The sequence below is a fragment of the Fistularia commersonii genome, chromosome 24 (genome assembly GCF_037954325.1).
Source record: "Fistularia commersonii isolate RoL2024-O1a breed Wild chromosome 24, RoL_Fcom_v1.0, whole genome shotgun sequence".
In the NCBI taxonomy this organism is placed as follows: domain Eukaryota; kingdom Metazoa; phylum Chordata; class Actinopteri; order Syngnathiformes; family Fistulariidae; genus Fistularia; species Fistularia commersonii.
This window is the reverse complement of record NC_141307.1, coordinates 3090132-3111498: the sequence shown is the minus strand read 5'-3', so window position 1 is coordinate 3111498 and position 21367 is coordinate 3090132. Positions and strand designations below refer to the sequence as shown.

Below are 21367 nucleotides of genomic sequence, written 5' to 3'. Positions count from 1 at the left end.
GTTTTACGAACAAAGTGTTAGCTGTCTTAGCTAGTAAGTCACAGCTAAGAAGCCACGGTGTTTAGCTAACTAGCTAACAGTGGTAACCCAGCATGGGAGGTTTTAAGAACTTGGCCACGACATCAGGAAAATAAAGTGAGGATACAACAAAACGTACATTGGTAACACAATTTGAACAAACGCTGAATACTACAATGGTATTTTTAGGGTTTCTCGGGTCTTCTTGGATTATTTTCGCTGAATTATGGCGATGATCTTGATCTGACTTTCCTCTGTGTATAATTTTATTCTTAAGTTCACCTCCCTACAGTACGACTGCATCCTAGTAAAACTACAGATTTATTGTTGTGACTTTTCCTCCGAATACTACTTCTTTGCTCTGATGTCAAAATTTATTTTCATTTAATTATAACATTATTCTTTTAAAGCTACATCTTCGACATCGCTATCTAACCCCCCACGCTAATCTTACACGATGACTTTACTGGTTTCTTCTATTATTTCGCATTTGTACGGGTTGATAATCAGATTACACATTTTCTGTTATTCGTCCTTATGCGAGGGGGTTCAGCGATGAACGGACGAACGCAAAAAACAAAACAAAAAAAAAAACAGGAAACGTTTAGAGACTCTGGTTTGACCTGCGCAGGGTTCCATGACAACGCAGGGGAAAAGATCACGTCAAAGTTTACACTATAGATACATTAAGCGGATAAAAAATAAATAATTTTAAACAATATATTCATTTTTCGTAGAAAGGAACAGCTATTTTTTTGTACAAATAAATATACAATCCGGGGGGGGGGGGGGGGGGGATGCTGCGCATCTGTTGCCACGACGATCCGCGTCGTTTCTTTTTCGAACGCCATCTCGACCCTAAAACAGAGGTTCCGACGGGAAAAGTCGCGACAGAAGCATCTGCAACCAGATGTTTTCTGCCGCACGGCTTCAAGCGATACACCGATTCCGCCTTTTCGTGAAAATCGTCCGCTAACGAACCAAATACCTTCGTTTTGCCCGTAGGACACCGGGGGTTTATATACTTTACATACACTGTACATGACGGTTATATACGCTAGCTCCAGGGATCATTTGAAATAATTCAGCCCGGCCACCAGAAAGAACTTCTCCAGGAAGAGCTCCGAGTCCAGGACGGCGATGTGGGCGGCGCGTCCGATGAGGGTGTTGACGGTGTTGGGCAGGGCGTGGAAAACGTTCTGGCGGATCAGCCGGCAGCTCCGGGCCTCCACCAGCGGCCGCAGGAGGTTGTTGATCATCTCCGTGTAAACCGGGCCTGCAGTTGCCGAGGGAAACACATCTATTTTCCCGTTTCTTCCGGGCGGTGTGCAAAGTGTGTGTGTGTGTGTGTGTGTGTGTGTGTGTGTGAGGAGATCCAGGCTGACACTTTAAAAGCTTCGGCGGACGCTCGTGTCACTTTCGCCACCGCGTAAACGTCGAGAAATAAACAATAGCGAGCCGGAAGAAGATAAAAACAGTGATCAAGTCGATCTCAGGTAAACGTGGCGTTCACTTTATGGACTCTTTTGAGTGTTCAAAAAACAAACAAAAAAGCATTTACATTTCTATATGTATTTGTTTATTGATCTATTTATTTATTTCATTCATTTATTTATTATTTGTAATCATTATTTTATTAATTTATCCTTTTTTTTCCATTCTGTTGTCCATTCTTATCCTTGATGTTGTTGTTGTTCTGTCTGCTGTCTATTTATTTGTGGACATCTTTTGCTATCTTTATATTTATATCCATATTTATTGTTACGCTGACAAAAGAATTTTCCCTACGGGGATCAATAAAGTTTATTATCTTATTTATTTATCTTTTAATTTATTTTATTAATTTGTTTATAATTCAATTAATTCTTTTATTTGGTTATTCAATCCACAACATCTAGCTGTTTAACAGGAGAGGAGACAACATCTTTTCAAATGATGAATATTCATGGAAGGGATTTTATCAATAATCCGCTGATCACTCACACACACACACACACACACACACACACACACACATACCTGTGTTTCTGTCTTTGAGGGCTGTTTTGCACATCTCTATCCTTGCAGAGTGCAGCGGGACGTATCGGTCCTGCGGAGACGCGACAAGAACCACGTTCTTGAAGAACTGCAGCCCTGGAGGAACAGGAAGCAGCCGCGGCGTAAGCGCCAGGGCGTCTATTCATCGTCGTGGCGACGTCTCGGCGACGGCCGCTCACCCGGTTTCTGGCTGAGCAGGTAGAGGAAGGTCTTGCGTGGGTCCACGTGATCCCTGAAGGTCAGCTGGAGCAGGGAGCCTGATTTCTTCAGTTTCTGCATCAACCACAGCCCTGGGAGCAAAAACACAGCTTTGTTTAGGTGTGTCGCCGCCCAGGTGGCGGCCGGGGTGGCGCGGCGCGCTGACCTGTGCTGACCAGCGCGCTGCTGTTGTAGAGCGTCCCCAGGTGAGGCCCGGCCAGCGACAGGAAGGTGTGCAGCTTGCACAGGTAGCAGCGGAAGCGGGGTCGCGTCAGGACCGAGCGGATGATGACGTTCCCCAGGGAGTGGCCGATGAAGCTGCGGGAGGATGAGGCGGGGAAAAAGTGGGGAAAGTAGAGCACGAGGTTGGATATTTACACTTTTCTGCTAAAGTGCTGATAATTATTTAAGCTGGATTTTTCCCCTCTGTTGCTCGAGCACCAGCTGAGGGGCTCTGGCGCCCCCTAGTGGTCAAATGCGGTACCGCACCCGATTGAGAAAGCGGGTCGGACCCACCTGATCCTGCCGATGGTCAGGTTGTAGAGCTGGATGTGCTGGATGATCTCGTCCAGCAGTCTGTCCGTCATGGTGTCGAAGTCGGCGAAGGTGTCGGTCTGTAGAGGGGGACGCCGCCGTCAGGAGGGGGTGCAGGATTGTGTAGCTCGGGGGGGTACCGGGGTACCCGACACCTACCTGGTTCCGCTCGGACATCAGGAAGTCCAGCCTGGATCCCGGCAGCCCCAGCTCGATGAAGGTCTTCACCAGGCGGAGGTCGGCGCTGTTCCCTGGAGGCAAACAGGAAGTCAGAGCTACAGATCCAGGAAGCTCCAAACGATGCACTTAAAGCGGATTTTTACGCTTATTTTTTCCGCAAACTTAACCCTCGCGCGATCTTAACATTGTGTTTACTCCCAAAAATGACCCATAAGACAATCTTTGTACCCCCAGCGGTGTACAGCCCACATGGAAACATAAACAAAAAAGAAGTATCACTTTTTCTAATTATGGGGTCTCTTTAGGAAAAGTCATAAAATTTTAAGTTGGAAAAAAATAGGTGAAGGTGTTTTTTTCTACAGCTAAACATGGTAGCGGGTCGCTTTTGACCCGCAAGACAACACAAGGGTTAAATGATTCGAATCGTCCTCCATCCTGGTTTTGAATTTCTGAAACGCTTCAAGCGCTTTATTTTTTTAAATCGCGGACGTGACGATTTTCCTGCCCCCCTTTTCCGTCGGTTTTATCTCACATCTCAATGTGCTGACAGAAGGCGTCGTGCGCCAGGCTCACCGTCCAGCCCGTGCACGCAAACCACCAGGTGGATGCCGTCGTCGAACTCCTCGTCCTCCTCCTCGGGGGGGAAGTAGGGCAGGTCGGACGCCAGCAGGGGAAGGTCGCTGTACAGACCGGCCGGGAATCTCAGCTCCCTCAGCATCTCCTCCTTGGCTTTGCAGAAGCTGCGGACGAGCGGGCATTCGAGTTTTTAAAGCGATCGATAAGTTCGTACGCGTCCGTAAGTAAATCTCTTTTGCCCCGTCGAAGGAAAAGAAAGAGCCGCCTCCAGCGTGTGTTTTTGATAAATGTACCAAAAAGTCATCTCCGCTTAAACTGAAGCTCGTAAATAAATGAAACCGATCGGCGCGGCGAGCCGGGCGGTGATCCGTCAATTGTTTGGCGAGGAATTACCTGATAAACAGGACGATTTCCAGGAATTCTCAACGCGTTTGCTGAAAACCGTACGGAAATCACCGGAAATAATCCGAGAAATCAACGCTTGGAGTTTAGAAGGTGCGAGAATCACTTCAAAACCGGGCCATTACCTTGCACGGCTTTGCACAACTTTTGCAAAACCAACCACGAATGCCCCGATATCGTTTTTCTTTCTTATTTAATGCACGTTGTCCGTTTAGCGGCGTCAACCAAAGCAAATTCCTTGTGGTTGGAAAATAAAGCCATTCGGATTCTGATTGTAAATCCGATGAGAACAACCTGAGTAGTTCACTGGTATCTTAAGTTGATCCAAATTCCCCGACTTAAATTAAATTTTCTTTTTTTTTTTCCCGCTCTGCCCGGCAGCAGCCAGCGATTGAATCACTGTTTTTTTTTTTGAATTTTTTTATTTTATTCTTTGATGTTCACAACTGGACACTGCTCCCTCACGTGCCTTCCAATCTCCCCTCTGGGATAAATAAATTTTTTTCTGATTCTGATAAAGCGGCCTTTCAGCCTGGGATCCTCTGAAGGGGACGGCGGTAGTTAAAACTTCGCCAACAAACGGGCGTCTTTTTTTTTTTTCCCGCTCCACCTGCCGCTCGCTAACAGGATAAATGCAGGTTCGCATCATCCGAGCTTGTTTTTGGTTCGGGGACAAACAGATACGACGGCGTGGCGGCGGCGAGCGCTCGTCTCCCTGTGACAGGACGTCAACCGGCTGCCGGCCTCGCATCCGTCTCCCAACGACGTTATTGCCTTCCGCGGAAGCGTTTAACGGGACGCGACCGACGGGGCTTGACGCCGGCGGCGAAGACGTCGGGGGACGAGCGGGTTCTCGTCTCCGGGAGGAAACGGGGGAAACGGAATGCCGGTTCGTGGAACTTATCGGACGTCGATTCCCCCGAGATTACCTGTCATCCGGCGGTTAGAGGCGGATAATCCGACCGTTTCTAGCCGGATTTCTAGCAACTTTCAACCGTCAACTCACTTCAGCATCCGCTCGTTGGCCTCGTCGTCCATGTTGAGCTGATTGAGCGACGAGGAGGAGATGATGAAGGAGCCGAGCGGCTGGTGGGTGATCGGCGAGGTCGCCTGGCGAGCGGAGATCCCGCTAACGGACGGGGAGTCTCTGAGAACGGACGAGAACGGCAAACAGGTCGGGGCGCAGGACCCCGACATGTTGACCACCTCCAGCATTTTCTTGTTGACGAAGGCCAGGCCCGAGTTGGGGATCTTGGGGGGTTTCGTCTGACCGTCCGACGCCTCGTTCCCATTGGCCGGGAACCCGCTGCGGTCCAAAGCCGAGGTGGCGTTGTTGTTTATTAGCCCGGCGAGGTCGCTCGGCCTCTTCACGGAGGCACTGATCTCTGGAGTATCAGGTTCTAGAGGCCCTCTTGAAGAACTCAAACACTCCTGGTTCTCCACGTCTGCGTCCCCGTGTAGAAGATCATCTCGCGAGGCCGCACTCTCCTCGCCATTTGGTTTGTAGTTCGTCATCTCCATAGCGACCAGATGGACGCCCTCCTCAGAAGGTGCCACGATGTGTGTCTGGTGCGTCACAAGCTCCCCTTCGCCGGCGAAACCAGACTCCTCGGCCCGAACGGCGTCTTGCGAAACCGACAATTCCGAAGTGTCGCTCAAGACCGAGTGGTACGTCTCCGACCGCGAGCGCTCCGACCTCTCGGAGGCGGCGCTGTCCTTGAGGACGGGACCGAGGTTTGTCATCGAGCTCGCGTCCAGACAAGACTCGCGCCCGTCCGAGTCCTCTTTGACCTTCGGGGAGCGAGAATCCCGGTGCTGCGGCGAACCCGAAGCGTCCGCTTCCTGTTTGATCGGCGCCCGGTCGCCCTCGTTGTCTTCCGGGCTGCTTATCTGCGGCGCCGACATCGACTTGGTGAGTTTGCTGACCCTCCTCTGCTGCTGGTCCTCCTCGTACGGGAGGGAGCTAATGGACGTTAGCGAGGCTTGTATGCCGCCGCTGGGGAAGCTGCCGTTGCTCTCCATCTGCATCCCTTCCAGGGAGCTCCGGAGCACCGGGTGCTGACTGATAACTTGTCGCGGGATTTCTCGCTCGCTGGAAAAGTCCAGCGGTCGCCCTCTCGGCGCCGCCTCCACCGGCCAGGCGACGGAGCTGGGCTCGCTCTCGATACCCGAGTCCGAAATTACCGAGGGCGAACGCTTCATGATCTTCGGGCAAACGACGCCTCCGCGGTGCGTCGCTTCCTTTCGGAGATCGCCGGGAAGCGGCGACGTGGTGGGATGCGCGCTGATGGTGGGTAAAAGGATGAGGAAAATATCCTCGTCGTCCATGAAGGGGTTTAAGGGCATGGCGACGTCACTCTCCTCTTCGTTGTCCTCGCCTTCCCTGGTATTCCCGTCTTTTGCGGGGACGCAGATCTTGATGGCGTCGTCCGCCGGACGCTGAGCGGGACTGCGGTCGGGCGAAAGGACCAGGACGACCTCCTCGCTGGCTTGGACTCCGACCGGATCTTCTTTTAGTTCTTCCGGGTTTTCCGATAAACGGCGTCCAGTTCTTTCCCGGCTCAGAATCAAACTCCGCGAGCCGGCGAAGTCGGGGTCGTCCTCGCTCCGCTTCCCGATAAGCGAGACGTACGTCGGGAGGTCCATGCAGTCGTCGGCGTCCGACGGGTTTGCGGGTGTCGCCGGCGATTCGGCTTCCGCGTCGCTCTCGGGAATCCCGCCGACGGGAACGAAGGCGGGATCGGAGTCGGGACGCTCATCGGCGGGGGCCAGATCGGGCACGAGTGACGCCCACTCTGGAAAGACAAGGACGGCGTTGGCGAGTCTTTTATTTACCTCGTGGAAGAAAACGAAAGGAGCGGTGACTCGTATGCCCGCACCTGTCTGAGGCGACTCCACGTATCTGTCCTCGAATATGATGGGCAGGCTGTTCCAGTCTCCGTCAATGTCCAGGCACTCGACAGGTAAAGGAGGCATCTTGGTCAGGTAGTCTGAGCTCCGCACTTCCGTGGCGATCTGGCCGTGTCTGTTGATGCTGATTCGACACGGGACGATACTCTTACCCTCTAGTATCTCGTTTCTCCGTCAACCCTTTTTTCGAATTGCGGCTCATACGTACAGCTCGTCCTGAAAAGTCAGACAGGTCTCTTTGGTGTGCTCGGTGAAGAAGTACGCCTCCGAAAACCTCCTGACCTGCGGTTTCCAGACAGAAGGAACAGCATTTGTTAGTGTGACGTCGCCGCCGCCGTCTTTTTCTGTCCCCAGATGAATAAAATAAAGCGGGTAAAGTCAAATTATCGGTCTGTTTAAAGACAAAAGACGTCCCCGGTTGGTTTCACCTTCAAACCTCTCGATCTTCATTGTAAACGTGCTGCTGTTTTCCCACCTGTGGATGTTTACTTCAAGGGAAGTGCTAATCCTGCCGGCGCAGTAGAACCAGAGTAGAGACTCACATTTGGTTTCTGAGCTAAAGCTAAGGATGCTAAAGCCTACGCTTCTTTGAAAACACGAAGCTTCTGTTCGATCTGGATTTGAGCTAGTTTTTAGACATTTGACACCATGTTTTCGACATGTTGAGCAAGTTTTTTTTTTAATTTTTTTGGGTTAGCTTTTTGCTAACGGCAAACTCCGGTTGACATGAACGTAGCTGAATGGATCTGTCATCGGCCGCTAGCTTATCGCCATGCTAACACCTAATGTTACCAATTTCCTCTGGTGTTGCAGCGTGGGACTCTTTAAAAGAGCTAAAAGCCAATCATAAATCACAAAAAAATATGTATTTATTCATGTCAAGCAAGTTTTTTTTATTTTTATTGGTTAGCTTTTTGCTAACGGCAAACTCCGGTTGACATGAACGTAGCTGAATGGATCTGTCATCGACCGCTAGCTTATCGCCATGCTAACACCCAATGTTACCAATTTCCTCTGGAGTTGCAAAGTAGACAAGGATTAGTTACAACACCTCTTGTCCAAACTCAGTGTGGGACTCTTTAGAAGAGCTAAAAGCCAATCTTAAAGCACAAAAAAATATGTATTCATTCATTTCAAGCAAGTTTTTTAATTTTTTTTTTGTTAGCTTTGTGCCAACGGCAAACTCCAGTTGACATGAATGTAGCTGCGCCAGCGTGGGATTGATTTAAAAGAGCTAAAAGCCAATCTTAAAGCCCAAAAAGATATGTATTTATTCATGTCGTGTCATTCACATTATATTTTTACATTGCTAATCCTGTCACTACATATCCAGAAACAGCCAATTTTGTCCAACCCAATGTGAACAAAAGGGTTAGGTTTGGGCGGCTGCTGAAGCTACGAGCGCTTCCACGGCCTCACCCTGAGCGTGTGGTGCTCCTGGGCCAGGTAGGACAGGAAGTGGGGGTTGAGCAGCGCCCCCTCCAGGAAGCGACCCCAAAGGTCGGCCAGCCGGGAGCAGAGCCGCCCCACGTCCCTGCTGATCTGCTCGGCCAGCTTCTCGGGGCCGTCCTGCAGCTGGAGCACACGGAAGATACAGCCGCGCTTTCACTTTGCTTCAATTTCGGCTTTTAGCGCGACGGGATGTGAAAAGTAAGTGACGTCTGCGAGATCTGGGATTATGATCTACAAGCAGGAGGAGGAAGTAGAAAAACATGAGGACGACTAAAAGCATACAACTCCCAGTTCCAGTGGGAATGTTGTGCAAAACATGAATAAAAGCAGAATACAATGATTTGCACATTACTTTCCAGCTGTATTCAGTTGAATACACTCCAAAGATGACATATTTAATGTTCAAACTGATTTATGTTTTTTTTTTTATTGCAACTCATTTTGAGTGTTATGCCTGCAACACATCCCACAAAAACAGGAAGAGGCAACAAAAGGCCGGAGAAGTCGGGGAATGATTACAAAAAAGACCTGTTTGGAACTGGAAACAGGTGTGTGTTGTTAGCATGTTTATGCTAACAACACACACCGAAAGCAAAGCAAATAGTCCAACGGTTTAAAGTCAACATGCGATTGCAAGGAATTTAGGGGTTTCATCATCTGCGGTCCATGATATCACCAATAGGAATTTTTTAAAAGGCCCAAAACCAATATTAAACACCCGCGACCCGCGATCCCTCGGACGTTTCCGCGTTAAAAATCGTCATCTTTGACGAACGCCGTCATCCGTAAATACAGTTCATCACTGCGTCTACAAACGTAAGCTAAAACTGTGGCGTGCGAAGCCGAAGTGCGCTGCGGTCTGATGAGTCTCCACATCAGATCGTTTTTGGAAATAACGCAAATCAGGTCCTCCGGGCCGAAGAGGAAAAGGACCTTCTGGATTGTTATCGGCGCAAAGTTCAAAATCGGGCGTGGAGTTCGGAGTAAAAGAGTGCACGTGGTGCGTTATGATGTGCACACGGAGACCGTTGAGCAAGACAAGTTGTACAGGAAGCAAGAACGGTAAAGAATTCCACTTAAAAAGCTGAAAAAATGAGCGTCCTCACATAAAAATGCCTCTTTTTGGTACCAATAACGGTACGTTTATGTTACACAGAATTAAAAATGCCTGTTTTTTCCAGGCTGGAATGTGTTGAGGGCGTCAAAATGAGTGGAGGATCTTCCCGAGCGGGGTTTGCAACAGTCCATAAACATGCAGCGGCAGAAGACGGATGAATATCTGCAAAAAAAAAAAACATAATCTGAACATTGAATGTAGAGTTTTTGGAGCGCATTCAACTGAATTTTTTGTTTTTTTTCGACACCCCAACCGCATTGGAATCGGGATTCGTATTTAATAAATAAACATGCAGTTAAACTGCATTTATCTAATTCCGATTTATGCACTTCTGTGTTAAATAATCCCAGCGTCTGCATTGAATCCCCTGTTGAGTTTATAACACGGGACTGGGATTATTCCAAAGGAACTTCCCACGAGGTGATACCTGCAACTCCACGGTCAGCTGATTCAGAGTTTCCTCCACGGGCAGAACGTCTGCGGAGAGAAGCGGGTTTCCACAGATTACGCTCATTACTCCAAAAAAGGATCCGGGAAGAAAATCCAAAGATTAGAAGGGAGATTTTCGGGCTCACCGACGTCCAGCGGCTGCAGCTGCGGCAGCTCCTTGGTCAGGGCGCCGGAGTAGGTCTGCAGGCCCCGCTGGGCCGCCAGCAGGAGGCGGCACAGACGGCGGTGCCACGTCTGGGCGCGCTGGACGCTGCAGTCGCTCGGGACGTAGAAGCTGCCCTGCGGGGGGGAGGGGGGAGGACGTCAGAGACGACCAGGACGGAGTGCAGAGACGGAGGGATGGAAAGATGGAGGTGACGCCGGATGGACGGAGAGACAGACTGATGGACTGGAAGAGAAACAAACGGATGGACAAACTGATGGACGGATTGAAAGACTGAACGATGAAGACGTCTGGAGATAGATGAGGCAGACGGAAAGATGGACAGACCGGCAGTTGGACGCAACTCGAGAGAAAAAACAGACTGATGGACTGAAAGAGTAACAGATGGACGGACAAACTGATGGACGGATGGAGAGAAAGACAGATGGATGGAGACACAGATTGAAAGGCAGAACGATGAAGACGTCTAGAGATAGATGAGACAGACGGAAAGATGGACAGACAGATGGAAAAACCGATGGATGGATGGATGGAGAGAAAGACAGATGGAAAGACAGAAAGTGGAAGACGTCTTGAGACAGAAAGATGGACGGATGGACAGACAGAGAGAAAGATGGAGGACAGACGGACGAAGAGACGGACAAAACTCATCTGTTCTTACACAGGATACAAACTAAAAGTAACTATTTGAAACCCTTTGGGGTCGGGCTCTCTGACACACACACACACACACGCACACACACACACACACACACACACACACAGTATTTCAAAATTACTGCGATACGACCAAGTACTTCTGAGTACTTCGTAACAAATCGGGGATGACGTGAAAATGACGAAATATTCCTCTCAGGGAGAAACTAAGAAATAAATTCATAACATGATAAGATTTAAAGTGTATTTTTAGCAAAATATATATACGTAAATACATGCATACATGGTTGTGTAAATAAAGAACATGTTTAAGATGAGTATAAAAGTATATAATATTATGATAATATTAATAAAATAATAATGATAATGATAATGATGATAACAATAACAACAACAGCAATAATAATAATAATAATAATAATAATGATAACAATAATAATAATAATAATAAAAACGAATGTTAAATTATGGTCCTGGATGCCGTAAATTAAAATAAAGGGCAAAATAATACAAACTAAAAGTTTGTAAATAAACACACACTCCTGTTTGAAGGAGCCGGTTTCCCAGCAGATCAAATGGAAGATCAAACGACAGGTTTGAAAAAAGCGGCGCCCCTTAAACGCAGCCGGGTTTTGGGCCGTAAAGTCGATCAGAGGGTGGCGAGTCTCTGAACTTCACCTTCACGCAACCTTGACCCAGAATCTCCGTCCGAAGCCCAAACGCTGACAAATGAAGACCAGAAATGTCTCGTTTATTGGGATTAAATTGGGGTGTTTTCAACCCTTGGGCGAGGATTTATCCACATTTAAATCTAAATTATAATTCCTCTTATTTTGAAAGGTCTCCAGCTGAACAAACCAGCAAAATAAAACAATCTTTTTTTTTTTTTTTTACTGTTTATACAATTTCCTACTATTATTTATTACTGTTGTGTTTTACTTGAAACTCTGGCACAACAGTTTCCTTCGGGATAAATAAAGTTGTTCTTATTCTTATTCTTAAATCCGTCACACCAACATCCTGATATATTTATTTGTCAAAGTCGGGGAATCGAGCCAGGAATGTTAGGTAAATTCCTCCCTCATCCGAATTTAACAATATTTGTATTGATCTGTGATCGCCTGTGATTTAGAAATTAGCATTTATTTACTGGAAGTTGCAGGAAAAAAATAAGAGCAATTTGGATTTTTTGGGCACTTTAAACATTTTCCCCTATGATTTATCTAGTAGTCTGTAGTAGTCTGATTTATTTTGATTTTGATTTTTGAGCAACCAAATCACCTCAATGAAATATGTTTACTATTATTACTATTATAAATTATCTAAATAATATTATTCAATTATCATTATTATTATTAACTGAAGAATATGCTCTATCTATCAGTTGTTGTGTGAAAAAATGTCCACCAGGGGGCGCTGTACACACACATACATCAACTGCCATCAATTGAAATATGGGCAGCCATGATGGAAATGGGGTTTTCACACACACACACACACACACACACACACACACACACACACACACACACACACACACACACCTATTTTCCATTCACACCCATCGATGTCACAGGAAAAACGTGTGAGTTGCCAAATAAAAGCATAAACAGTCAACGCTCAATTTAGTCTTCACAGATGTATTCTGAAGGTGTGTGTGTGTGTGTGTGTGTGTGTGTGTGTGTGCGCACGTGCACTCTCTGACTCCTCTTTGTTTACACTCTTACGCTCACATTGATCGTACCATCAAGCACAAATGACATCATAATAAAATCCAAATAATGATCCTGCATCAGACACAATTGAAACCTTAACCTCAGCACTGCAGACGGGATTATTTAATCTGATCCCTTTTAAAGACGGTATTTTTCTATAATTAATCCAGATTTCGTTGTGCCTGTAGAAAACAAAGAGTCGGGAGCTCCGTTTGGCTGAATTACTCAATAATTACTAGCACGATTCTCTCCTTATGTGTCCGTTTTAAATTCAATAACGTCTCGGTGCGGCGGCGGATTATTTTCTGTGTTTATTGTTCTTTCACGTTTTTCAAAGTGAGAAAAGATAAAAACCAGAAAGAGTCAGGAGCGCCGTGGAAGACGCTGTAATTTAGCGGGAGCGCGGCCGGCGGCGTCGGGCCCTGTCATCATGGCGGCCGCTCTGTAATCCCGGCCAATCCAGGAAGGAACATCTGTCTGCTCGGCTGCTCATGGCCGTCAGCGAGGAAACAAGAATTCTTTTCTTTTTTGAACCAGGAGGGGTGATTACCTGCGAGAGGACGGCGGGAGTTTTTATTTGCTTTAAAAGTAAATAACAGCCGGCGTCTCGTTTGAATTTTTACTCACCGATTTTGCTTTATTTGTGTGTTTTATCAGGTTTATCTAGAAGCGATCTAGACCTTTGGTCGATTTCTATCCGTGTTGTTCTGGAGGTTTTCCATTAACTTCGTAGCTCCTCCTTAAAGTGGGCGGGGTCATCGTAGCACTAAAGCGCTAAATACCATTAGCGGATGCATGTAGCGGGTTTTCTTAGCATTTAGCATTTAGGCTTTCCGTCTGCCGATGTCACGTTTTTCCGTCACCAGAGCAGGAACTGAAAAACTGAGAGGATCCAGGTGGGATCCCTGATGGACACCCCCCCCAAAAAAAAAAAAAAAAAACGTCATTTAGGGCAGGCAATTTTGTTTCCCTTCAAAAAGACCTCTGGGAAATCTCCCTGCCGGTATTTTCAAACCGTTTCTCCGACTTTTTCATGTCTTTGCTTTGTTTCCGTGAGTACTTTTAGATAACTTACAAATCCTTCGATGATTAAGCGGTCGCGTGAATCGCCTCTCAGCCGCCGGCGCCGTCGGCCTGACCTGCGGAATTGAATTTCGCAGTCGCTCTTTCGCTCTTTTCACGCGGAACTCCTCTTCCTCTCCGCGCTCCGGAGCTCCTCACTTGAAAAGCGCCTCGTTTTGCACTCCAATTATCCTCCACCTCCACCGGGGGACTCAAAACCTGATTTCTTCTTCCCTTTTTTTTTTCCTATATTTTATTTAAGGAAACGCAGCTTTGAGGAAATATCACGCCTTTAAAGGGGAAGCTCTGGAAAGGCGTTGCAGCCGGAGGTAGAAGGTCTAATTAAATCAAGGTGAGAGAGTCGACTGAGCACATTTCACCTGCAGCTATTTGGGACGTGGCGGTTGTGAGTAGAACTCATTACTGTGATCAAACGAACCCCCCCCTCGTCACCACACACACACACACACACACACACACTCGCTACCCGCTTGTCTAAACACAGAGCTTATTAAAGTTCCCAGCCGGGGGTGGGAGTAAAAAGCAGGAGGCGGGGGGGCTCATTAAGATTAACGGCGAAGACGGTGACGACGGCAGGGACCCGGGACGGCGAGCGGAACCCTGACGCTTTACAAGCGGACGTTACGGGCAACATGAAACCACGGCGGCGGGAGTCCGCCATGCTTCGTTGAACCGACGAAGGAGAGCGTCCGTCAGGAAAGATGCATTTTGACCCTTGAGACGGATGACGGGCTCAACCGGGCTTGGCGAGCCTTTTGGTTCAACTCAAGCCATCGCTCACCAGCTAACTAGCTCACGAACAAACTAACTTCAAAGTTCAGGACTAGATAAGCTTGGCTCCCTCTAAAGGTACAAAAACACATAAAACAACAAGTCTTGAGCAACTGACTAACTACGTAAACTGCGAACCAACACACAAACTAACTGACCGCCTCTCATTGAACTCTCACTACGGTGAACTTTGAACTCAGTGAATGGACGCCGAACTAGAGAAACAGGGTGATTTCCTAACCGACCTGCTTGCAAAAACACAATCCAGGACCAGATGAGCTTTGCTCCCCCTAAAGATGCAAAAACCACCTCAGCTAGTTAACTAGCTAACTCAACACCTAACTATCTCATTGGTATCCGGCGCCCTCCTGGTACCTCAGAGTCGACGGGTTTGCAGTAACCTGCTCCGAAGGCTGAACAAGTCTTTTGGTTCATCCGAAGCCATCGTTCACTAACTAATAAACTCACAAACGAACTAACTGGAAACAAAAAACCAGCACCAGATGAGCTTGACTCCCTCCAAAGATACAAAAACATCTCTACTGGTTAACTAGCTAACGCAACGGCTAGCCACGTAATTGGTATCTGGCACCCTCGTCGTAGCTCAAAGACGACGGGAAGTAACCGTTCTGAAGGCTGAACCAGCCTTTCAGTTCATCTGAACCCATTGCTCATGAGCTAACTAACTTACTCACAAGCTAACTAAAGTTAAAAAAAAGCTGTCCCCGTCAGGGCTGTCAGTTTGGTGCGACCATGAGAAGTTCAGACAAACTAATGAGCCAACTGGGTCACTATGAAAAAGGCAAAGAATAGCATATTTGCACGCCAGGACGAGCAACTCACTAAATAGTAATCTCATTAACCAACCCAAAAAGTCGACCGTGTGACTTGTTCAGCTAGATAACTATGTCCCCAAAACGCCAAGTCAACTAAGTAAACTGACTGTTTCAGAGAAACAGGGTGATTTCTTAACCGACCTGCTAGCATAAACACAATCCGGGACCAGATGAGCTTGGCTCCCTCCAAAGACACAAAAACATCATGGCTAGCTAACTAGCTAACTAGCTAACTAAACAACCAAGTATCTCATCGGTATCCGACACCTTCCTCGTACCTCAGAGACGACGGGTTTGCAGTAACCCGCTCCGAAAACCAGGTTCTCTACCGGGACGTCGGACGGGTCGCCGGTGTTTTCCGGAGAGCCCTTGCCGAGCCAGGCGCCCTTCCCCGTGCGAGCGAAGCTGAAGGGGAGAAAAAAAAAAATCACCCGTTGGAATTTTCACACTTCTCCAAAATAGACTGCTAATCCTACTCTGGATATAAAATGCAGGGATCGAACCCTGCGTCACGACAATGAAAGGTACGTCTGGTCTTTGTTAGCTCCCGGTTGGTTCATTTGTTCTGACGGGAATGTCGTTGATCTCACAAAACAGCAGATTTTTTTTTTCCTTGAGTAGGACCGCGAGGATCGTGGAGATCGTACTCGTCAACAATGAAAAGGTCGAGGCAGATCGCCGTTTCTTCTTGCTAAAATTTAGATGCGGGATTTAGGTGCGGTTTATTAGCATTAAAGTCCCGAGCAGTGTTCGATGTTAGCGTCACGCGCCGGCTGTTTACCGACGGTCCAAATGAAAGCCCTCTTTTATCTCATTGTGTAAAGAAAACACCTGCTGTCGTCACCCGGGCCTCTTGGCAGGAAGTGACGCCAGAGGCGCCTTTGTCCGCTTTCAAAGGCATGCTAATGTTTGCCCCGCGCCGCCACCGCTAACCTGATTAGCGGCTGATGTAAGGCAACCAGTGAGGCGTGCATGGAAACGGAGATGACGGACAGGTGGAAGTAGTCGAACATGACGGGGACGTGGTGGTGGAGGCCTCTGCGCGGGTGGAAGTGCAGGCTGAGGGTCCGACTGCTGATCAGCGGCACTGTGGCGATCTCTGCTAGCCTGGGGAACCGAGAGGAAACACTCACATTGATACCGGGACTCTTTATTTTGATGATTTTATTTTGCTCCCTCACCTCTGTGCTCCCTTTACCCAAAGTTCCCTGAATGCAAAATATCCCCTAAGGACTATGGTCTCCTAGCACTAGGTTACCTGGATTCCCTGTGTTGTTTTAACCACATTGTGTTCCCTTAACCGGGTACTACCTTAGTGTCTTGTTCCTTCATACCAATTTTCCCCTAGTTCTCAGTTCCATCAGGACCATTTCCTCTTTTCCTTCCCATCCGCCGCTGTCCTTTTGTCCTCCGACCTCGTGCCGAGTCATTTGGTGAAACTCGGGTTCATCAAATCCAGAATTTCTTTAGCCCCTGTGTTCCCTTGACCCGGTGTGACGTGATTCTTTTGTGATTCTCTCATAGTCGTCATCTCTCCGTAACAACTTTTCCTCGGATCTTTGTTCCCTCGGGACCATTTGTTGACCACCAATGTTATCTTAGCTATGTTATCTTCGCTATCTCTCCAGCACCAATTGACTAAAGCAAGAGTTCCCGAAAGCTAGTGTACATTAAATCCCGGATTTCTTTAGCTCTTTGTTCCCTTGCCTTGGACTTTTCCTCCCCGTCTTTGTCCCTTTATACCAGCGTTCCTTCATTTCTGTCCTTCAGTTCCACAGGACTTTACACCCTCAGCTCTTTGGTATCTTAGCTCTCATCTCATAGTGCCCGACAGCCTCGTGCCGCATCCACCTTACGTCTCTTGTTCCCTTTACGGCATTACTCCCGCAGCTTTCCCATAAACTTGCATTCCGTTACTTCCACCGCTGTGGAATCTTGCGTTCTTGCTGTTTGAGAAAAGTAGTGTTCCCGGGCGTCTCCTCACGGAGAGCATTTTAATCCCGGCCTCAGCGCCGCTGCGGGGGCGACCGCTCGGCGAAATCAATGAATTTGCAGCACAGGAAACAGAACTTCCTCTTGTATTAGGAGTAAACCTCCCTGTCCTTCGCTGCTTCCGTTGACCCTTCGTCGGCTCATTCTGATGCGGACCGGCCGTCGGTCTATCGTGTTTGAGCAGCCGGCGGGTCCGTGTTTACCCGCCGAGCTAGCTCACCGCCCATCTGCTGTAGGAGGCCCGTGATTCTATCTGCATTTTATCTCCTGTTACAGGAGGACATGAAGGAAACGAAGCCGATTTTTTCTCTTGTTAATTCAATAATAAAAGTGAGAACCCTGTAGGACCTCAGTGCTCGGCCGTTATCATGGACATTGACTGAATGTCCTTGTAGCCGCAAAATGCTGGGAACACGCCTACTGAAACGACACGGGGAACGTGAGCGCTCAGACACAAAGAGATACTCGAAAGGTACTTCAGGGTTCAGACCTTCAAGAGCTCTTATTACAATAATGACACGGCGGTGATGTAGCAGGAGGCTTTTACTTTGAATACATAACATATAAATCACCGGTCCGACACATGCAAGTGGACAGAAGTTTGTCAACAGTGTCCTACTCTTCAGCTCCCTCGATTCTTTGGCCTGTTTCCTCGGTCCGTGTTCTCCGAGCCCTTGTTCCCTTGCCGCTACGATTCTTTGGGCCCACGGCCCCTCGACCCCAAGTTCCTTTTGGCATATATTCTGTGCCCTGAGTTGTATGCTCCCTTAACTTTCGGTTCCCTCTACACTTTGTCCTGCCAACCCTTGTCCACATCTTCCCTCCGCTGAGTGTACCCAAAGTTCTGTTCAGTCTAGGGTACTTCCTCCAAATGTACCCTTAGCGAGACACCACCTTCCCTTGGAACCACACTCCCCTAACCATGTACCTCAACTGCATGTTCCCTCTAGCATATGCTCCACAACTCTGTGCTCTGAACTCTGCGCTCTGGGGTGTGTGTTCCCTCAACCCTTGGCTACCTCTTGTCTATCGACTGTATTTTCCCACTGTATCCTCCCCTCCACTGAGTATACCCAGATACTCCATGGGCCTTGAAATTCTAGGTTCTTCCCTAAACCCAATTTTCTCCCATTCCTCCTCAAGGTACTCAACTCCAAGTAACCAAAGTCCAAACTCTCAGCTGAGGAAACACGGGATGTCATTTTAAAGCAGGAACAAACTTCACAAAATTCAGGTAACACCTGGTTGAGGGAACACGGTGCAAAGGGGGAATGAAGGGAACTCAGAGACCCGTTTTGCTTTGTGAGTTCGTTCCACAACAGACGCGTCGCAGGAACCTACTGCTGCTCGTTGTCGGTGAAGTGAAGGTCCAACTTCAGCTGGAAGTCCACCTCGCTCAGGGCCTCCTCCACCTGCACCGGAGAGGGACAACACTTCGGGTTACGCGTGACTGACAGGTGTGAAACGAATGTGGTGATGCAGAAGGTTTGATATTAATCTGCCTTAAAAATCATTTAGTACGCAATAAGTCATAGTGTTGACAAAAAGAACCATTCCATAAATAACAGCATTAGAATTATATTTTTACAAGTACAAAAGGATATTTCTTATTCACAACAGTAAAAAGCAAAAATAAAATAATTAAAATATCCACAGGCCCTTAAAAGGAATGCAGGTTGAATCTAGAAATATTTGCAAAGGATAATTCTGTTATCTTAATCTAATTTAAAAAAAAAAAAAGAAAATGCATTACAGAATTGATTATAAAAGCATAATGTTTTCAATGATAACATCAGAAAGGGCCTCAGTAAGACGGAGAAAGCTTTGCTCTGAGGAGCAGATCATGAATTCATACTTCAAATTAAGATTCACTGAACCTGAGTTATATAATCCGGAACCTACCTTATCAATAATAATGCAGCGATTAGAATCCGATCTCCCTAACTGATCGTCTGGATCAATAATTGGTGCGGGCCGATGCATCGCCAGAACTCGATTAGCGGAGCGAATCCGACATTAGCATTAGCATTAGTGTTAGCATTAGCAATTTAGCCTTGAATGGACCTACAAACTGCTTTAGGACTGTCAGGAAAGGACGGAAACTTTCAGAGAAATTCTCACACAGTCAATTTCTACAACCTTAAATTTGTTTTCTAGTAGATGATTTTAATACGTCATGAAAGTCCTTCTGCGGTCGATGGATAAAAAAGTATCTCCGTTTTCCTCCTTTGTCTTATTGATGGCCGTTGTGTAAAAAATATCAAAAAAAGAGGATAAATCACCAACAAGCAAGGTGATTGCTATCGGTTAGCATTGACAGAAATGCTAAAAAGCTAAATCGCTAAAGAGGCAGCGCAAGTGGTAATGCTCGTTTCAACCCAGAACACGGCACTGCAATACAAAATGTGTGTGTGTGTGTGTGTATCTAAGGATGTAGGCCATGTGTGCAATTCTAAGATTTAATTCTAAAATTGGTTTTATTATCTGTTATTCAAACAGTCCACGTGCGAGTGGGAGATGTGGCGCCGGCCACTTTGCGGCGTGACATTCGCCCATCACGCCGTCTCATCGCTCCAGAATCACAGCTGATCGGATCCTTGGAGACGGAGATGTCTGGTCACCATGACAACCAGACAACCGTGTCGCACTACACCTGCCTCGGACACAGAAACACGGCAACACGGCAGAGTATTAAAGGTCGCCGTTTGTGGCGGCGGCGGCCCGGGGTCAGAGGCGGAACCCCGCGGCGCCGGGCGCTTTGGTCGCGGCGCTTTTTCGCTCATCAAAACCCCGCAAACGTTTGTGATGCTGATTCGGCGCGTTTGATGTTCCCCGAGAGCCGGAGCCGGAGCCGGAGCGGCGTTGGGGCGTCTTCCTCGCCTCATGTAGGTCGCAGGGCGGAGCCGCGGCGGGATTCAAAGCGGCGGAGAACACGGGCGCGCACGTGTGATGGAGAGCAGCTGTTTGAATTAGCGGGAAAAAAAAAAAAAATACAAAGGCGGAGGAAAGAGAGAGGACAGAATGAAATGTTTCGAAGGGAAGGCACAGATGTCAGGTCTCATAGAGAACTGGACGCTGTTCTTCCCCATGCACACACACACACACACACACACACACACATGCAAGAGTAAACACATATCTGTGCTCTTGTGTCAAATATTGACGTTGTGATTGATTAAGCATACATGCACACGTACGCTGGGGTGGAAATGAAAGGCTATTTTTGCTCGCCGCTATCTGGAGATAACCTCTGGAAGGTTAATGAGACGGGGGCCTTGGGGCGGGTGTGTGTGTGTGTGTGTGTGTGCGTGTGTGTGAGTGTGTGTGCTTGCAGCTAAAATCAAATCCGCCTTGAATCTCCTCTTCCGCTACATCAATGTCTGCGTTTAATAAAACGTGCTAAAAGAGGTTTGTTGTCGTCACGAAGCAGGGATCCCTCTTGCTAACGCCGCTTCTCAGTACCACACACACACACACACACACCATCTGAGTGGATTTTGCGGCGAGGTCGCGATCAGCGTATCAATAAGAGAGCGACAGGTCCGATCGCTGACCGCAGGAGCCAAAACCTGCACCGCATCTCCAAGGAAAAGATCAGAAAGTGGAATCTCCTGGATCCACCGACCGAGCCTTGGAGGAAGCTGCGTTAGCGGCGGCGGCGGCTAACGGGTAAACCCTGCAGCAGCACCACAACGGTGGTTCTTCGAGTAGAAACGCCGACAGGGAGCATCGGAAGCTGAAAACTAACACCTCTTATTTATATTGTAATATTTAAAAAGTTGCTTCAATGTCACGGCTTCCCGTTGGTCCCAAGATTAGCTTAGCTAGCCTTTTCGCTCATGTTTTTTTAGATTCTGCTGTCATTTTTTGCAGATTACAACACATAATGCCGCTGTTTCTTTCTCATTCCCTGTTCACTATTTGTTTTTGGGTTTTTTTTTTCAAGCATACCCAGACGACAGACATCGGAGCAGAAAGCAAAGGCATCGTCAGACGATGGATCAATACGCTTTCACGGAGGATGTTTCATATTTCAAAGGTGCAGGAGCTTCAGGCATAAAAACAAACCTGTCACACAGACGTTTAATCTGTTATGACGCTTCATAACCAGCAGGCAGCTCTGTATGTGTGTGTGTATGTGTGTGTGTGTGTGGTAAATGTCAGCGGCGTGACTCACCCGCTCCACGTCCAGCAACAGGTGGACCCTGAAGAGCATGCAGGTGTTGACGGTGATCTCCTCGTTCCTGTAGAGGATCTGGAAGATGCGGCTGAAGAC

The 21367-nt window shown here is 47.7% G+C and overlaps 1 protein-coding gene across 1 annotated transcript in view; it reads right to left on the bottom strand.

The window, feature by feature from the left end:
- Window positions 1-801: 801 nt before the first annotated feature.
- The window catches only part of fam135b (family with sequence similarity 135 member B), a 35282-nt gene continuing 14716 nt past the window's right edge, over window positions 802-21367 (bottom strand). The window contains exons 4-20 of the mRNA XM_086171393.1: window positions 21269-21367; window positions 18433-18503; window positions 16033-16206; window positions 15378-15504; window positions 10000-10153; window positions 9852-9901; window positions 8275-8430; window positions 7064-7137; window positions 6825-6979; window positions 4952-6740; window positions 3541-3707; window positions 2947-3038; window positions 2770-2867; window positions 2420-2571; window positions 2235-2345; window positions 2038-2151; window positions 802-1294 (exon numbers count right to left, since the gene is read on the bottom strand). The exon at window positions 21269-21367 is cut by the window's right edge and continues 41 nt beyond it. Coding sequence (XP_086027519.1) covers window positions 1089-1294; window positions 2038-2151; window positions 2235-2345; window positions 2420-2571; window positions 2770-2867; window positions 2947-3038; window positions 3541-3707; window positions 4952-6740; window positions 6825-6979; window positions 7064-7137; window positions 8275-8430; window positions 9852-9901; window positions 10000-10153; window positions 15378-15504; window positions 16033-16206; window positions 18433-18503; window positions 21269-21367 — 3789 coding nt within the window. The 3' untranslated portion in view covers window positions 802-1088. The remainder of the gene's footprint in view (window positions 1295-2037; window positions 2152-2234; window positions 2346-2419; window positions 2572-2769; window positions 2868-2946; window positions 3039-3540; window positions 3708-4951; window positions 6741-6824; window positions 6980-7063; window positions 7138-8274; window positions 8431-9851; window positions 9902-9999; window positions 10154-15377; window positions 15505-16032; window positions 16207-18432; window positions 18504-21268) is intronic.